Here is a 15,266-nt window from a genome sequence, read left to right as displayed (position 1 = left end):
GACTTTGAGGCTACCAGGTGGACCTGTTTGGACTCTTGACTGCGATAGTGGCGATAAGGCAATCAATGCGGACAGATCGCGGCCGTCGGATCCACATGAAAAAGTTCGGCACGGTAGCTTCGTGCCACATCAATAGCCACTCGAATCTCAGTTTCTTGAGCGGCCAATCTATGTCAACCCTCCCCCATCTGTATTCCAGTCACTCCTAGCCACATTGGCTTCCCTCAGAGCCCGCGGTAGTCTCGTTGCCGCAATTTCTCGCTCTCTCGCCTTGCGCGCATATTGTCCAAACCTTGTATCTACGGGCGTCATCTCCGCAACCGCATTTTACAGCACCAGCATCGGCCGACCATTTTCGACGCCCCATCACCAGACTCCTCGTTCAAGAACAGACTCTACAGCCAGAAAACCACCGCCCCCTGTTCGACCCAAGCTCCGCGCTCGAAGCCGTCCGACCAAATCGTTGACGAGTTTGAAGATCCCGTCGAGTCAGCGCCTTCTCCCATATACCGCGCTTTCTGCTCCCGAGCAAGAGAGATATATTCTCTGTGATCCCAAACGATTCGAAAATCCCGACGTTGCCAAAGTTGAGATCCCTCCACAGGGCATCTTCCCAATGAAGGCGTGGTTTGAAGTCATCACTACCCCGACGGCCGATACGCCGGGCACGGTCATCGGCCTCCATTTCCCCGACAAGCGTTACCTGTTCGGTCAATTGGCAGAAGGCACCCAACGGGCGTGCACGGAAAGATCGCATAAGCTGGCTTCGATTGCGGACATTTTCGTCACGGGCCGCACAGAATGGGCGAACACGGGAGGCATGATTGGTGTGATTTTGACACAGGCAGATGCGCTCAAGTCTTCAAACGAGGCGTTGGAGGAGGATAATCGGAGAAAAGCAGAGCGAAAGGCTCTGGGGACACAGGCGACGAACAAAAACAGCAAAGAGGCGTCGGGCACGACCGAGGTGCGGAAACAGAATGTGACTGTGCATGGAGCTACCAATCTGATGCATACTATGGCTACTGCGCGGCGATTTGTCTTCCGCACAGGCATGCCCATTTACTTAAAGGAGTACGATTCTGCGAGCATGACGAAACGGCCATCCTTGAGTCAGGATGATCCTTTCGAGAAGCCCACCTTTGTGGACTCTAACATCAAAGTGTGGGCCATGCCTCTGAAGCCATATTCCAATGAGACGAGGGTGATGAACGCGCAAAGTCCTCGGAAGCGAAGTCTGGACGAGTTTCAAGAGAACGACCAGCAGCTTGATCAGCAGGCGCAGAACCAGTTGATCAGACAATCTATCGTCTCCGACATGTTTGATTCGGATTGGAAGATGGATACGCTCATCGAAACCCCCTTGGCGGAAGTGAAGATGCCTGCCGCTCTCTTTGTTCGCAACCCCCAGACCAAGGACCTTGAACCTTACAAAGGACCGATTCCCGGTGACAAGGATCCCTTACCAGACATCAAGGTCCTTGTTCGGAAGCCCTGGCCTGGAGCCACCATCACCTCCCTCCCACCAACCTCACCCTCAAAGGAAGCCGTCTCCTATATCATCCGCAGTCATGATATCAGAGGAAAATTTGACCCCGTCAAGGCGGGGAAACTGGGTGTCCCCAAAGGTGCAGACTTTGCTCGACTTGCGAAGGGAGAAACTGTTCAGACTGCGAATGGGAACACTGTGACTCCAGACATGGTGCTGGGTGAGACTCGGCGCGGGAAAGGTCTTGCGGTGATCGATCTCCCCGGCCCAGAGTACGTTGAAGATCTGGTGAACCGTCCCGAGTGGAACTCGCCCTCTGTGACCACTGAGCTCAAAGTGATCATTTGGATCTTGGGACGGGGCGTCGGTGAACATCCAAAACTTCGCGAATTCGTTAATCGCATGTCTCACGTGAAGCATACTGTCTCTAGTGTGGACTATTGCCCCAATTATCTCGCCTTTAACAGTGCTGCCGGTGCAGCGGTGCGACTTGCCCGTCTCAGGGGGGAAAACTATCCGATTCCCGTTCATGACAATGTCAAGGTACCACAGGAAGGAAATTCCTCTTTACATTCCATCGCCGAGGAGAGCTCTTCATTTGAGCCTCTTCAGCCTGGCCTGATCATTGATATGGAGCCGCAATTCCAGTTCAACACCAGCGAAGTTGTGACGCCTTTGAACACCGCAAAGACCGTTTTCCAAATTCCTCGTTCTGTTGAGAAGCGTATGGAAGTTATCCGAACGCGTGTCAAGAAACCAGCTTTCCAGCAACAACTTGCTGCAATGCGTAAGGATCTTCCTGGTGCTGATGTCGAGGTTGTCGCCTTGGGCACTGGTTCGTCATCACCCTCGAAGTACCGTAATGTTTCTGCCACCCTACTTCACATCCCGGGCTATGGATACTACCTCCTGGACTGCGGTGAGAACACCCTCGGGCAAATCAAGCGTGTTTACGGATATGAAAAGACCAGGGAGATTCTGCAAAATCTGCGCATGATCTGGATCAGTCACCTACACGCCGATCATCATCTCGGCACGGCATCCCTGATCAGGGCTTGGTACGAAGAGAACTACGGTTCGACAGAGGGTCCGTCAGCCGAAGCTGAGGCTGATGTGACCAAGGTTCTCCAAGGGAAACGACTGGCTGTCGTTTCTGACGAGATGATGATCGCTTGGTTGGAGGAGTATGCCGCCGTGGAGAACTTTGGATTCGACAAGCTCATTCCGCTGTGCGCGCATCCCGACCCCGCCGGACCATTTATTCGAACGAGATTCTCCTACCGGCACCGTCGCAATGGCGAAGGACCCTACGGAGATCAATCACTGACGGGGCGGACTGTGCTAGATTTCAAAGACGAAAGCTCTCCTCTCACGCCGCTTTTGAAGTCTGCTCTGGGCGTAGAGGAAATTCTCACGACTCGCGTGAAGCACTGCAAGGGTGCCCTCGCCGTGTCGTTTATGTTCTCGAACGGTTTCAAGGTTTCGTACTCTGGTGACTGCCGACCGTCGGATAAGTTTGCTTCGATTGGCAAAGGCTCTACGCTGCTGATCCACGAAGCTACTTTCCAAAATGACATGGTGGGCTCTGCTCTCGCCAAGCGTCATTCCACGGCGGCCGAGGCTCTAGAGGTTGGCCGTCGCATGGGGGCCCGCTCTATTTTCCTCACTCATTTCAGCCAGCGCTATCAGAAGATTGCCCTTATCGACCAGAATGCAGGAACCTGCAAGCATGACAGTGCAGATGCCTCGGATCCGGTCGAAAAGAAGATGGTCGTCACAAGACCAGCCAAGGAAACCAGTGATCCCGATATTCCCCTCGACGTACCTGAGGAAAGCCAAGCTAGTCTGCAGTCTGCCGCTCATCTCCTTGATGATATTCATTTCCCACTGCCACATCGCCCCGGACTTCCCCGCAGTGATCTCGTCCCTGGTCGGGACATCCCCATTGCCGCGGCGATGGACTATATGCGCGTCAAGGTCGGTGACCTCGCTCTGGCGCAGGCCTATGCCCCTGCCGTTGAGCGACTTGTTGAACTTTTGGAGCGCGATGTCATTCAACAAGCTGAGATCAACAAGAAGGCCATTCGGGAGGCGGAGCTAGCCCGAAAAGAGCAAAAAAATAAGAAGTTTGCTGGCAAGAAGGCCGCGGGCGGAACTGGGGTTGCTGCTGGCGGTGGTGCTACTACTGTCGCCGTTGTCGCAAGCCAGGACGGAGAGGAGAAAAAGGATGAGCCTGCAGCGCCCGAACATTCCATTTGGAGTGCAAGCGAGAGCGAAGATGGATGGGACACGAGTGATTATGAGGAGTAGAGGCCCTGTCAACGGGGCACACATATACTATACAGTTCCTGCATTGCAGACGATATTCATATCCCCCCTCCTCTCAGACGTCAAGAATAGGTACGAAAGATTCATTCCGTCATTTCTATCTACGGTAGAGATCTTCATGCGTTCTCCTAAATCCAGAGGTTTGGGCGCCTGTAGACTACGCGATAGCTTAAGGTACTTCGACACTGGGAATAGACCTCGGCACGAACACTGGTCTCCCAATTACATTTCCAACGCGACCCTGGAGCAATGAACCCGACATGAACTGTCAAGACTGCGGGTGAAAGCAGTGAATTGAACAGATCACATCTCCCCCTAGTTAAAGAGGCTCTTATCCTCTTTCCAGATTGGATGATCCACATGATATCATATCTGATTCCGGGGCTTCGCTGCTGAATGTATGGGGGAGCTCACCGCCCCCTCGGAGAAAGCGGCTCCACAGCAATCACCGCCCGGGTATTCCATCCCAAGCATCTCCGAACGTCGTTCTCCCGAGCTGCGTTCCACGGCCAGTCTCGCACCGGTCAAGCCCACAAGGAAAAGATGACCACCCTGGTTCCTCGCGAGGCGTACTCGCCCGAGGAGTTGCAGCGACTCTACCCGAAAGATTTGAAGTTGCAATTGGTGCAAGTGGTAAGTTTCTGGACCTTTTCTTGTCTCTGTCTCGTCGCGGGAGTATAGTCGTAGCTAATCCCGCTAGTTCCTGCGTCATGGTATGATTGAGTCCGCAACAGGCGCGGTCGCCTTGTGAAATTGCAACCATGGGGGCCAAGCGGTGCTGAGAGATGGGGCTAATCTATAGATCAGGCGAACGTACACCGGTCTCTGCGCGTTTCCAAAATGTAAGTACCGGTTCGCTGCACGCCATGGAGTGTGTGACCCTAATCCTGGCTCAATCCCGAGATGGGTCCATTGCTAACACGCACTTTAGACCGGCTTGAGCCCATGTATGACCTCTTTTCTATATCTGCGGCTATCATTCGTGCCGTCTGGGAGATTCCAGATGTTAACTCATGACCGCTGTCAGATTGGCCGTATTGTGGCGTGGCACGGCGCATGGTGCAGATGGCTTCTGGCAGCCAAGATTTGTCTTCTTGGAACGGCTTCCAATGGCGGAGAAAGATGGAAGGATTTGGTAACAGTGATGAGGCAGTGGTCGTCGCTGGTCCAGGAGGGGAAATTGAAGCGATGTGGTCAGTCAATGGGATTCGCTGGGTGTTTCACTCGCAAGATGGAAGCTGACCGGGGAGTCGTCCCCCTGTAGTACAAATGGTGAATTGACCGACAAGGGTCGCGAGACCACATATGCTCTTGGAACACGTCTGCGACACCTGTATGTCGACCAGCTTGGCTTCATGCCCAAGGTCAAGTCCGACACGGAGGACATGTACTTGCGTGCCACGCCGATCCCTCGTGCCCTCGAGTCCCTCCAACAGGCCTTCTGGGGCATGTACCCACCCAGTGCGCGAACGCAGGACTTTCCCCCTCCTGTCATCGTCGCGCGCCCGGTCGCCGAGGAGACTCTCTTCCCAAATGAAGGCAGTTGTCGCCGGTTCCGACAGCTGGCTCGGCTTTTCGCCGATCGTGCTGCCGCTCGCTGTAAGCCATCGAAATGTGGTGAATATGGGCTACTCAGATGTGCTAATCACGTTGCATTCCTGCAGGGAATGACACTGAGCAAATGGCCTACCTGACCAAACTCTGGTCTCAGTACATGCCCGAAAGCTCGCCCAAGGTAGCCGTGGACGCTCACCCCCGTCTGTCGGGTATCATGGACACAATCAATGCTACCGACGCCCATGGCCCCGCAACCAGGCTCCCATCTGAATTTTATGACAAAAAGGCCCGCGCGATCGTGGACCGCATTGCTGTTGAGGAATGGTTTGCTGGGTACAACGAGAGCAGCGAATATCGTAAACTCGGCATTGGAGCTCTCATGGGAGACGTGGTCGATCGGATGGTCAGCACCGCCGTCGACGGCGGATGGCGAAGCGAGAGCTCTGCCTCTGGATCTGGTATCGACGGCGCTGGCAAATCTATCAAGTTTGCCATGAGCGGATGTCACGATACCACTCTGGCGGCCATCTTGTCCAGCGTGGGAGGATTCCAAAACGAGTCTTGGCCTCCCTTCACCTCCTCCGTCGCCGTTGAGTTGTTCTCGCAGGCTGCTGACAGCAACAGCGTCGATGCGGCCGGTACCGTGCTGGAAGAAGTCTCCACCCCATCTGCACACCAAAAGTCCGGCGCCTTATCATTCCTCTTCGGAGGTGACAAGCCCATCTCCAGGCTGCCCAGTCCATCCGCGACGGCTCGCAGCCCACTAACTTCATTCTCCGACGCCGATCGCGATACACTCCGCAAGCACTATGTGCGTATCCGTTACAATGACCGGCCAGTCCGCCTGCCGGGGTGTGCGGCCAAGGCCGAAAACCATCTCCCTGGCGATGAGACCTTCTGCACATTAGACGCCTTCAAGGAGATTGTCGACAAGTTCACGCCCCAGAATTGGCAGAGCGAGTGCGCTTCCAACCTTGGTGCTGGTCTTCACGGACCTAATGACGAGTCTCGGGCTCCGGCTGGGTTTTAGACGTCGTTTTCTGTTTATTTGTTAGTCTTGTTCGGGCCACGGTCCTAGTTCTTTCTGGTCGATAGATCCCATGCACAAGATGTAGTGTCTGCGACAAATGTTCGCTACCAGCCATCAACCTAGTTACATTATCAGTACAGAATCACATCCAACATGGAGCACATTGGACAGACGGGCAGGGGTACTCGAGCCGCCTCCGAACAATCTACTTACTCTCTCGCTGCGACGGCCAAAGGTTCTGAGAAACGAGAATACCAAAAGAAAGTGGAGCCAATTGTATGTTCTAAATTGCCTTGCTAAATCACTGTTCGAGCAACGTCCAGTCCTACCGCGACCGCGTGGCCAAGTGTACGACTCGAAGTTGAATAAGCCACCGGCAAGAGTCCGACTCTCCTCATCATTGAAGCCTAGTTGCTTTTGGCTGATTTCTCCACTGTTGCCTTGATGGACTGCATCTTTTGCACGCTGAATTTCATCAACATCCACCGGGGAAAGATCTCAAACGAGATGCCCTGTACCCAATGCCAGAAATACGGCGCCACCATCACTCGGCCACACCCGACTCGATTGAGAGCCGACTGCGCCAGTGAGCGAGCCGGGGGAATAAACAGAGTGCTTTCCACCTGATAACCCGCCGTCTTCACCTCGCCGACGATGAGACCCATCACGCCGACCCCACGACCCTCAGCCTTACACTCTGCCTCCAAGGCGCGCGTCAATGTCGTGACAAAGCCCTTGGTCGCCGAGTAGATGCTCAGATAAGGCAGTCCATAGTACGAAAACGAAGAGACATTGAGAATGAATCCCGACGGATCCCCCCTCTCACTGCCCTCTTCCAAAAAGGGAAGCACGACTCGCGTGATCTGCGCCATGAATCGCGCATTTCGATGAACCGTCGCGTCCACATCCGAAGCCGTCAAGGACGTCAACGCGGTCGCCGGCCTCGTCTCCCCGCCGACATTATTCACCAACACGCTCAATTTGCCCTGGGTGCCGATGATGCGACGAACTTCCTCCGTGACACCGTCGACATCGTGGTCGGTCCCGGTCACGTCTAGAACCACGATGCCTGTCTTGCGCGTGGGGAACTCGGCCTGGAGTTCGTGGGCGCGTCGGGTCAATTTCTCCACGTTGCGCCCGTGAAGGATCACGTTGAATCCGCGTGCGCAGAGCTCCTGGCAGAAGCCGAATCCGATGCCATCCGTGGCGCCGGTGACCAAGGCCCAGTTGTTGCCGCCTCGGTTGTAGCGGGATAATTGACAGGGGAGGAGGTAGACGGAGGCTTGGCGGAGGAATTTGTAGGTGATGTAGGATACGGTTGCGAGACCGATGGCGCTGAGGCTGGTGCTTGTCCACTGCGTTGGGTCCATCTTTGAGTCTGAAGTCTGAAGTCTAGTGGCAGGGCGAGTTGGGGGGGGGGAGAAAGGGAAGGTGGAAAAGGTGGGGGGAAGGATACTCGAAGCCAAAGAGCTCAGCTGGGCTCGAGCAGTGAGCAAGTAAGCGTGAGCTCGGAGGAATTGTGTGATGTTACGTCCAGGGGAAGAAGACCAGGTCGGTTGTGGCTGATCGGAAAGATCATCAGGGGGAGGAGAGCCCAAGACAGTCCTTGATTTGATCGCATGCGATTTCCGTTGATCCTCAGCAAGCTGGACAAGGCCCTTGAACGTGGCTCCTGTCTTCATTGTGATTTGAGCCATAGCCCAGCACAGGTTAGATCATCTTTTCTACTTGTCGTATTGAGAATCTGTGTGTCCTACGGCCAGAGTTGCATCACGTCCCTTCCAAAGTTGTTGATCGACAGGACACACCCGACCGACACATAGTCAAGATGTCGGAGGGTTACTCCATTGATATGTAGAGACGGAGCGGCTGTCTGACAGTCTTCTCTCCCCGGATTTAGGTACTTTCATCAATCAACAGAGATGACGGTGACTCGACCAGAGAGCATATAATCAAAAAAAAAGAAAAAAAAAAACAGTCAATGCTTCAACTGAAAAAATGTCTAAGCTCACCACTTTCCACTTTTTGTACCATCTGAACCTAGACAGCCAGGAGAATTGAGGACCGTGGACGCCAGCACTTCATACCAAGTACCTTGGAGTCCAACATCTTCAGCCATTCAGAGCGTGGATGTTGTCAGCCACGCAGACCCATTGTAATTGTATGCCCATCTCGTTCCTTGAGAGTTTGGAAATTCATGCGAACCGTTGCAAGGCTAGTTTAGCTGCACTTGTCCATGAGAGAGGAGTGAGGAACTTGGGGACGAGTGCAACACCTATTTAAGAGAGCTAGTTGAAAATGCCGCGAGCTAGGATCAGTAAAAACCTCTTCATTTCTATTTCTGTTTTTTTGTTCTTTTTTTCTCAATTGTGTTTGATCCCACTGTCCTGATTGCTCAATCGTCACTCTTCGACGCCATCCATCACCATGGTCATAGACTCGGGCCATCGATCCGAAACTTATCAAACGACTTCACCTGCAGAGAAGAAGTTAGAACCCAAGCAGCTGCCGGTGACTCTGCTGTCGGGATTTCTGGTTTGTTTCTCCCCGATCTTCTCGAGATCTGGTTCCAAAATGGAAACAAAAAAGGAAGCCTTCTGATGTTTGACCCAGGGAAGTGGAAAAACCACTTTGTTGAAGCATATCCTCAAGTCAACTGATCATGGTCTGAGGATTGCGGTGATTGTCAATGACATGAGCCAGTAAGTCATGCGTAAAATTGAGCTTTGAAAGAAAAAAAGTTTGAGTTCTCCAAAGTACTAAATGATATCTCCATATTTTAGACTCAACATCGATGCGGCTCTGATCAAAAACCATCAAATCTCCAGGACAACCGAAAAGATCATCCAGCTGCAAAACGGCTGTATCTGTTGTACTCTCCGCGGCGACCTTCTCTCTGAATTGGCTCGTCTGACCAAGCAGAATGACATTGAATATGTGATCATCGAGAGTACCGGCATCAGCGAGCCCATGCAGGTCGCGGAGACTTTCACGGCGGAATTTAGTACGGCCATGCTCGAAGCCGAAGACCAGATGACAGACGCAGTGGGGGACACCACGGAGATTCTCAAAGAGATGTGAGTGGTCAAGATTCTCCTAGGGACCTGGGGTCGGTTCTGTACTGACCTACTCTCAGCGCCGATATGGGCGGCTTGCACAAGATCGCTCGTCTCGACACCACCGTCACGGTGATCGATGCCTTCAACCTGCTCTCCAACTTTGACACTGCAGAATTTCTCTCTGACCGGTACGGGCGTGACGAGATCATTCCCGAGGATGAACGGACCATCTCGGATCTGATGGTGGATCAAATTGAATTCGCCGACGTGCTCATCATCAACAAGATCGAGACGGTCAACTCCACCACCCGCGAGAAAATCACCCGTCTGGTCACTTTGCTCAATCCCAACGCAAAGATTCTGTTCTCCAGCTACTCGCAGGTCGACGTCAGAGAGATTGTCGCGACCAACCGATTTGACTTCATACGTGCGGCTTCCGGCGCAGGCTGGCTGCGTAGTCTGCACGAGATGACGCTTCAGCAGACAGGTAACGGGAAGCGGGTCGCTCCCAAGCCAGAAACTCTCGAGTATGATCTCTCTCCCTTCTCCCTTAGATGCATGGTGATGGCGAGCAAGTAAGCTGAACCTTTGACAAGATACGGTATCAACAACTTTGTATACACCGCTCGACGTCCCTTTCATCCTCGACGTCTTTTCTCACTACTTCATGACAAGTTCATCATCATTCAAAATGCTGAAGTGGAAGAAAATGAAGACGAAGAAGACGAAGAAGAAGACGCAGGAGAAGGAGAAGACGATGCGAGTGATGGCGAGACAGACACCGATTCCGTGCAAGACTTTGAGCAACCCGATACCAAGGATATTCTCCGAAACAAGCGACATCACCCGGCGTTTGCACCTATCCTGCGTTCAAAAGGCTTCTTTTGGCTCTGTACTCGACCCTTCCAATTCGGAGAGTGGAGCCAGGCAGGTGCCATGTTGACCGTCGGCTGTGGCGGGCCTTGGTTTGCAGAGCTGCCAGATGAGGCATGGCCTGAGGACCCAGATGTGATCCAGTCCATCAAGAACGACTTTTCTGGTCCTTGGGGGGACCGACGGCAAGAGTTGGTGTTTATTGGTGAAGGGGTGGATCAAGGTGCCATTTCAGCCCTTCTTGACGAGTGTCTGGTCAGTGCCGAGGAAATGCAGCAATGGGAAAAAGTGATGAAGAATTCTGGGCTTGGACGAGAGGACAAAATGCAGCTCTTGGCTGATATGTGGGAGGATGGATGGGAGGACTGGCCTGCTCTGGAGACAGTCGAGGACTCTGGTGAGCAGAAGAAGCATCGTGCCAGCCAGGCATCGGGTCCAGAGCCCGGCGCGCACAAACGTCATAAGCACACTCATAAATGAGATGGTATTGTCGCTGGTGGAGCAAAAAAAATTGAACTTTATTCCTCGCAAGTCTACTCGCTTTATGTGACCTTGTATCTAGCTCTCGGTATCGAAAAATCTCGTTGGAGATGTGTTCAGCTTGGAGATCAAACAGCCAGTATCGAAGTACTCATGAGTGGTCAATTTTACGAGTAGGTACTTAGTAGTGACTTCTGGGCTACCCGTCCAAGACTGAAGAAGTGGATTCACTGAATGGCCGTCTTATCGGGCCTGTGTGTGCCTATCGATAACTCTCTGATAACGATGATAAAGAGACGTATAACGGCAACGATAAGCCGATAAGGACTCTCCCCCAGAAGCTTTCTCCGCCTTTGGTCCATCTCCCCTCGACGGTGCAACCATCCTCTACGATTCCCTGGTGGAACATTCATTCTAGCGCTGATTTGATCCTTCTCTCAAGCTGTACATTGAATCCAATTCAAACACCAGCTACCAGAGTACGAGCTTTTCTGTTCATCTAGAGGGAAAGGAACGCCCCAATCGTGACTGCAGGTCTCCTTCACTTGTACCACCCACCCAACCTGGCCCTAGTCCCAAGTGTTCGCGGTTGAGCGCATGCCGCTGTTTGCGACTGGCCATTCTTCTCGCTGTCCCCGTGTACAAAGTTTGTGATAATTTGTCGGTCTTGGACAGTCCAGCCTCCATGACACCTAGAGACTGCATCACTGACACGGACCCCAGAACGCTGATTTAAGCCGGATCTCTGACCAAATCCGTGCTCATGGAGGTAAGAACAAACTTGTCCGACATGTTGGTCGTTTGCGTTTGGCGATTTCCCACATTCATGAGCCCCGAACTCAACTCGAGACTCTTTGCGTCTATTGTAAACCGATTGCTTCTTTTCATGAGAGCAGTCGATCAAGCTCCACACTGCTTTGGAACCCACGGCATGGCTCTCGGTCCCACCGAGACCTGCCCGAGCTCAAGTTTACATTCATGATGTGCTTGCGACGGCAACCAAAAAACAAAAAGATAACGAGTTGCGTTGTCTGTGCGCATGGGCTATTCTGTTCCCTATATAAGCAGCCTCAATCGACGCATGCAAGCTTATCGCTCGGGTATTGTAACGGTGTTGCGCCGCCGCCCTGAGCAAGACATCCACAGGAAATGATTTACGGACTGGCCATGCGGAGGTCCATTAAATCCATTTCCAGAGCGGCCGGGTCGCCGACTTCAGCGAAGGGTGATGGACAACGACATTGTTGTCTCACTTTACTACGTGATGCTGGACTTTTTGACGACCGGACGTTCCTGCCTCCCTTTGCCTTTCCTCTTCCTCGCCCTCGTGCCTCGTTCTCCCACCACCATTTGGACGACCATCCCCTTTCTTCTACCTACCCACCATGGCTTTGACACACATTCGCAAAAATCATTCCATGGATTCCAGCACGCAAGACCGCTTACCCAACTCTCATCACTTGTACCGTAGCAATTCCTCCAGAAGCGAAGCCCAGCTGAGCCTTGAGAATATCTTACAGGGAACCACCCAGGGTAGCGTGCCAGCCCATTCCAGAGCAATTCTGGAACCCAGTGTCAAACCGCGCGATGCAAAACCTCGTCTTTTATTGATGGGCCTGCGGCGGTAAGTGAAACTTGCCTCATGGGATCCAGGCAGATACGCTGACGGTTGATGTTGATGCTCTTGCAGAAGTGGCAAGTCTTCCATCGCCAGCGTGGTCTTTCATAAGATGCCTCCAAACGAGACGCTCTTTCTCGAGTCCACAACACGCATTCAAAAGGACTCCATCCAGTACGTGCATACCCTCAGCCGGAGAGTGCTTTCCCCGCCGTGAGAAGAACCCCCAAACTAACAACATGTGTACAGCTCTTTCATGGATTTCCAAGTTTGGGACTTTCCCGGTCAACTGGAGTATCTGGAGCCGTCGTTCGATCTCGAGGATATCTTCGGAAGCCTGGGGGCCCTCGTATGGGTGATTGACGCACAGGACGATTACCTGGACTCGGTGGCTCGGCTGAATCGTACCATCCTGACGGTTCAACAGTACTACCCGGGTATCAATATTGAAGTCTTTATCCACAAAGTTGACGCGCTCTCCGAGGAGTACCGGCAAGATGCATACCAAGATATTGTCCAACGCATCACTGACGAGCTCAACGACTGCGGGTACGAAAATGCGCCTGTACACTTCTATCTCACTTCCATTTACGACTACTCGGTCTTTGAAGCATTCAGCAAAGTCATTCAAAAGTTGATTCCGAATCTCTCGACCCTTGAGAACCTGATCACTACCCTGGGCAATAACTGCGGATTTGAAAAGACATACCTGTTCGATGTACTCAGCAAGATCTACATTGCATCGGATACCAGGCCCGTTGATATGGCATCGTACGAGATGTGCTCAGATTACATTGATGTCATCGTTGACATTTCCGAGTTGTACTCTTGGGATCATCCACTTCGAAAGGCCAAGGGGGATCAGATGCAGGAGGCTGAAAGCCACGTTGTCTTGCATGACGACACGATGCTTCACCTCATGGAAATGAATAAGTAAGGCACTGCCTGGGCCTCCATCAAATGTTCTCATTGCTGACGCCGTGTTAGATATCTCTGTCTGGTCTCGGTCATCCGAAATCCCGAGGCCCGGGAAAAGAAGGGCCTGATTGACATGAATTGTCGTACCTTCCAAGAAGCCTTGAACGATGTGTTTTCCCGAAGCTGGGAACGTGCAGAAGATCAGAATTCTTAGAGGAAACATCTCTCCAGGACCTGTCCTTGTCTGCAGCAGATACCCACGACCAAATAACGTTTGTTGCTCAGAAGAAAAAGAACAGAACGGATCAAGCCGTGGAACTCCAGCCCCGTAGATGTAGTAACTCAAAGATTCTCGACATTTTCCATCCGGCGCAATCCGCCGAATCACCACGGCCTCGCATAGCACATTTTCCAGGATGTGTTGTTAAGAGTCCGGCTCGGCGGGCCGTCTGTTCGAGCGCGATAGGCCGACATGTAGATCGCGCGTACTGGACGACGAGACGACGCTGTTTCGGGTTCCATGTCCGACCTCATCCGCCCCGCAACGTAAGTACAGCGACCTCCTTTTCTTCTGAATCATCATTCGTTTCTTCTTCTTTTGAACACCGACCTCTGCGCCGCCAAAAGGTCACAAACATCCACATATCACCTCCATATCAGGGGACCATGTCAAACCTACGCCAGCGACAGCCCGAGCGCCACTCGAATGCAAGCCCGGCCGCACCGCCTAAAAAAGATCGCCGTGGAGTCCGTGAAGAGGAAGACCAAGGCCTCAGCACGCTCGACATCATTCGCGTGATCGCGGCGCTCGTCATCGCATCGTGCGGTCTGTCCTACTACATCACCAACTCCGAGTCTCTTATCTGGGGTTACCAGCCGTGGTTTACTCGGTGGCCGGTGGTGAAATCCTACCTGGTATGAAATGCTCTGACCTCCTGTCTCGTCTTTTTTTTTCTCGATCGCATCTCAACCCTTTGATTTCCAACCCCCCTTTTCACTTTACTTGCTTTGAATTCTCACTAAATCAACCGTCTTGAACCTCCCTCTCCAGACCGGCCCCGTCAATCTTACCCCCGCCCAACTCGCTCTCTACAATGGCTCCGATCCCGCCCTCCCAATCTATCTCGCCGTGAACGGCTCCATCTTCGACGTCTCCGCCAACCCGGCCATCTACGGACGCGGCGGAAGCTACAATTTCTTCGCAGGACATGATGCCACCCGCGCCTTTGTGACGGGCTGTTTCCAAGAAGATATCACACCGGATCTGATCGGCGCCGAAGAAAGATTCATCCCCGTGGAGGATGTGCAAGATGAGAAGATCACGAATGCGCAGCGGAAGATCAGACGGGAGCGGGAGGTCCGTCTTGCCCGGGCGAGTGTGGAACAGACGGTTAATCGGTGGGAAGGGTTCTTCCGCAATCATAAGAAGTATTTCCAGGTGGGCAGAGTGGTTGATGATGGAGAGATTGATCCGTTGAAGGGGAAGAGGGTACTTTGTGACGGGGCGATTCAGCAAAGGCCAAAGCGTAGTGAGATGATGGATGACCAGGCATAAGTGTGGGGAAGAGGGGGGGATAAGTCAAAGCGTGATGGCATTTGGCGTAATATCATCTGGGTTGAGTGAGACGAGGCGGACAGAATGAGCATGGTGTAAAAAAAAGAATGAATCTATCAAGCAGCCCGAGGAACGACAATGTACGAAGAAGGACGAGCAAGTCTCTAGGGTGTGAGAAAGATTGGAAGTTTTGTAACTTTTTTATTTGCATTCGTTCTACCGGACACGGAAGTCCAGGGAGGTGCGAATGGTCCACACTTCCAAGAGGGCCTTAAACCCAGCCGCTGTTTCCGTCTGACATGATATCATTCATAGCACAAGGAAAGAAAAAGGAACCGCGAGAAAAGAGGAGGAAAACG

At 52.7% G+C, this 15,266-nt stretch overlaps 6 protein-coding genes across 6 annotated transcripts; 5 read left to right on the top strand and 1 right to left on the bottom strand.

The window, feature by feature from the left end:
• Nucleotides 1–65: 65 nt before the first annotated feature.
• Nucleotides 66–3,799, top strand: POX_c03582 (uncharacterized protein; the record flags this gene model as incomplete). Its single annotated transcript, XM_050112475.1, has 2 exons — nucleotides 66–113; nucleotides 152–3,799. The coding sequence occupies 2 exons, from the start codon at nucleotides 66–68 to the stop codon at nucleotides 3,797–3,799; spliced, it is 3,696 nt and encodes a 1,231-aa protein (XP_049970031.1).
• A 414-nt stretch (nucleotides 3,800–4,213) lies between these two features.
• On the top strand, nucleotides 4,214–6,404 carry POX_c03581 (uncharacterized protein; the record flags this gene model as incomplete). The annotated part of the gene is made up of 7 exons (XM_050112474.1): nucleotides 4,214–4,450; nucleotides 4,518–4,530; nucleotides 4,625–4,659; nucleotides 4,749–4,764; nucleotides 4,845–5,010; nucleotides 5,082–5,416; nucleotides 5,482–6,404. 7 exons carry the CDS (start codon nucleotides 4,214–4,216, stop codon nucleotides 6,402–6,404), a joined length of 1,725 nt encoding a protein of 574 aa, XP_049970030.1.
• A 407-nt stretch (nucleotides 6,405–6,811) lies between these two features.
• POX_c03580 (uncharacterized protein) lies at nucleotides 6,812–8,086 on the bottom strand (the record flags this gene model as incomplete). Its single annotated transcript, XM_050112473.1, has 1 exon — nucleotides 6,812–8,086. One exon carries the CDS (start codon nucleotides 8,084–8,086, stop codon nucleotides 6,812–6,814), a length of 1,275 nt encoding a protein of 424 aa, XP_049970029.1.
• A 745-nt stretch (nucleotides 8,087–8,831) lies between these two features.
• Nucleotides 8,832–10,816, top strand: POX_c03579 (COBW domain-containing protein; the record flags this gene model as incomplete). Its single annotated transcript, XM_050112472.1, has 5 exons — nucleotides 8,832–8,939; nucleotides 9,018–9,106; nucleotides 9,188–9,481; nucleotides 9,541–9,990; nucleotides 10,060–10,816. The coding sequence occupies 5 exons, from the start codon at nucleotides 8,832–8,834 to the stop codon at nucleotides 10,814–10,816; spliced, it is 1,698 nt and encodes a 565-aa protein (XP_049970028.1).
• A 1,385-nt stretch (nucleotides 10,817–12,201) lies between these two features.
• On the top strand, nucleotides 12,202–13,566 carry POX_c03578 (GTP-binding protein gtr2; the record flags this gene model as incomplete). Its single annotated transcript, XM_050112471.1, has 4 exons — nucleotides 12,202–12,440; nucleotides 12,507–12,608; nucleotides 12,684–13,367; nucleotides 13,422–13,566. 4 exons carry the CDS (start codon nucleotides 12,202–12,204, stop codon nucleotides 13,564–13,566), a joined length of 1,170 nt encoding a protein of 389 aa, XP_049970027.1.
• A 452-nt stretch (nucleotides 13,567–14,018) lies between these two features.
• POX_c03577 (uncharacterized protein) lies at nucleotides 14,019–14,907 on the top strand (the record flags this gene model as incomplete). Its single annotated transcript, XM_050112470.1, has 2 exons — nucleotides 14,019–14,267; nucleotides 14,404–14,907. 2 exons carry the CDS (start codon nucleotides 14,019–14,021, stop codon nucleotides 14,905–14,907), a joined length of 753 nt encoding a protein of 250 aa, XP_049970026.1.
• Nucleotides 14,908–15,266: the final 359 nt, after the last annotated feature.

Source organism: Penicillium oxalicum, chromosome III, assembly GCF_001723175.1.
Source record: "Penicillium oxalicum strain HP7-1 chromosome III, whole genome shotgun sequence".
Lineage (NCBI taxonomy): Eukaryota > Fungi > Ascomycota > Eurotiomycetes > Eurotiales > Aspergillaceae > Penicillium > Penicillium oxalicum.
This window is presented reverse-complemented; position numbering and strand designations above follow the sequence as displayed.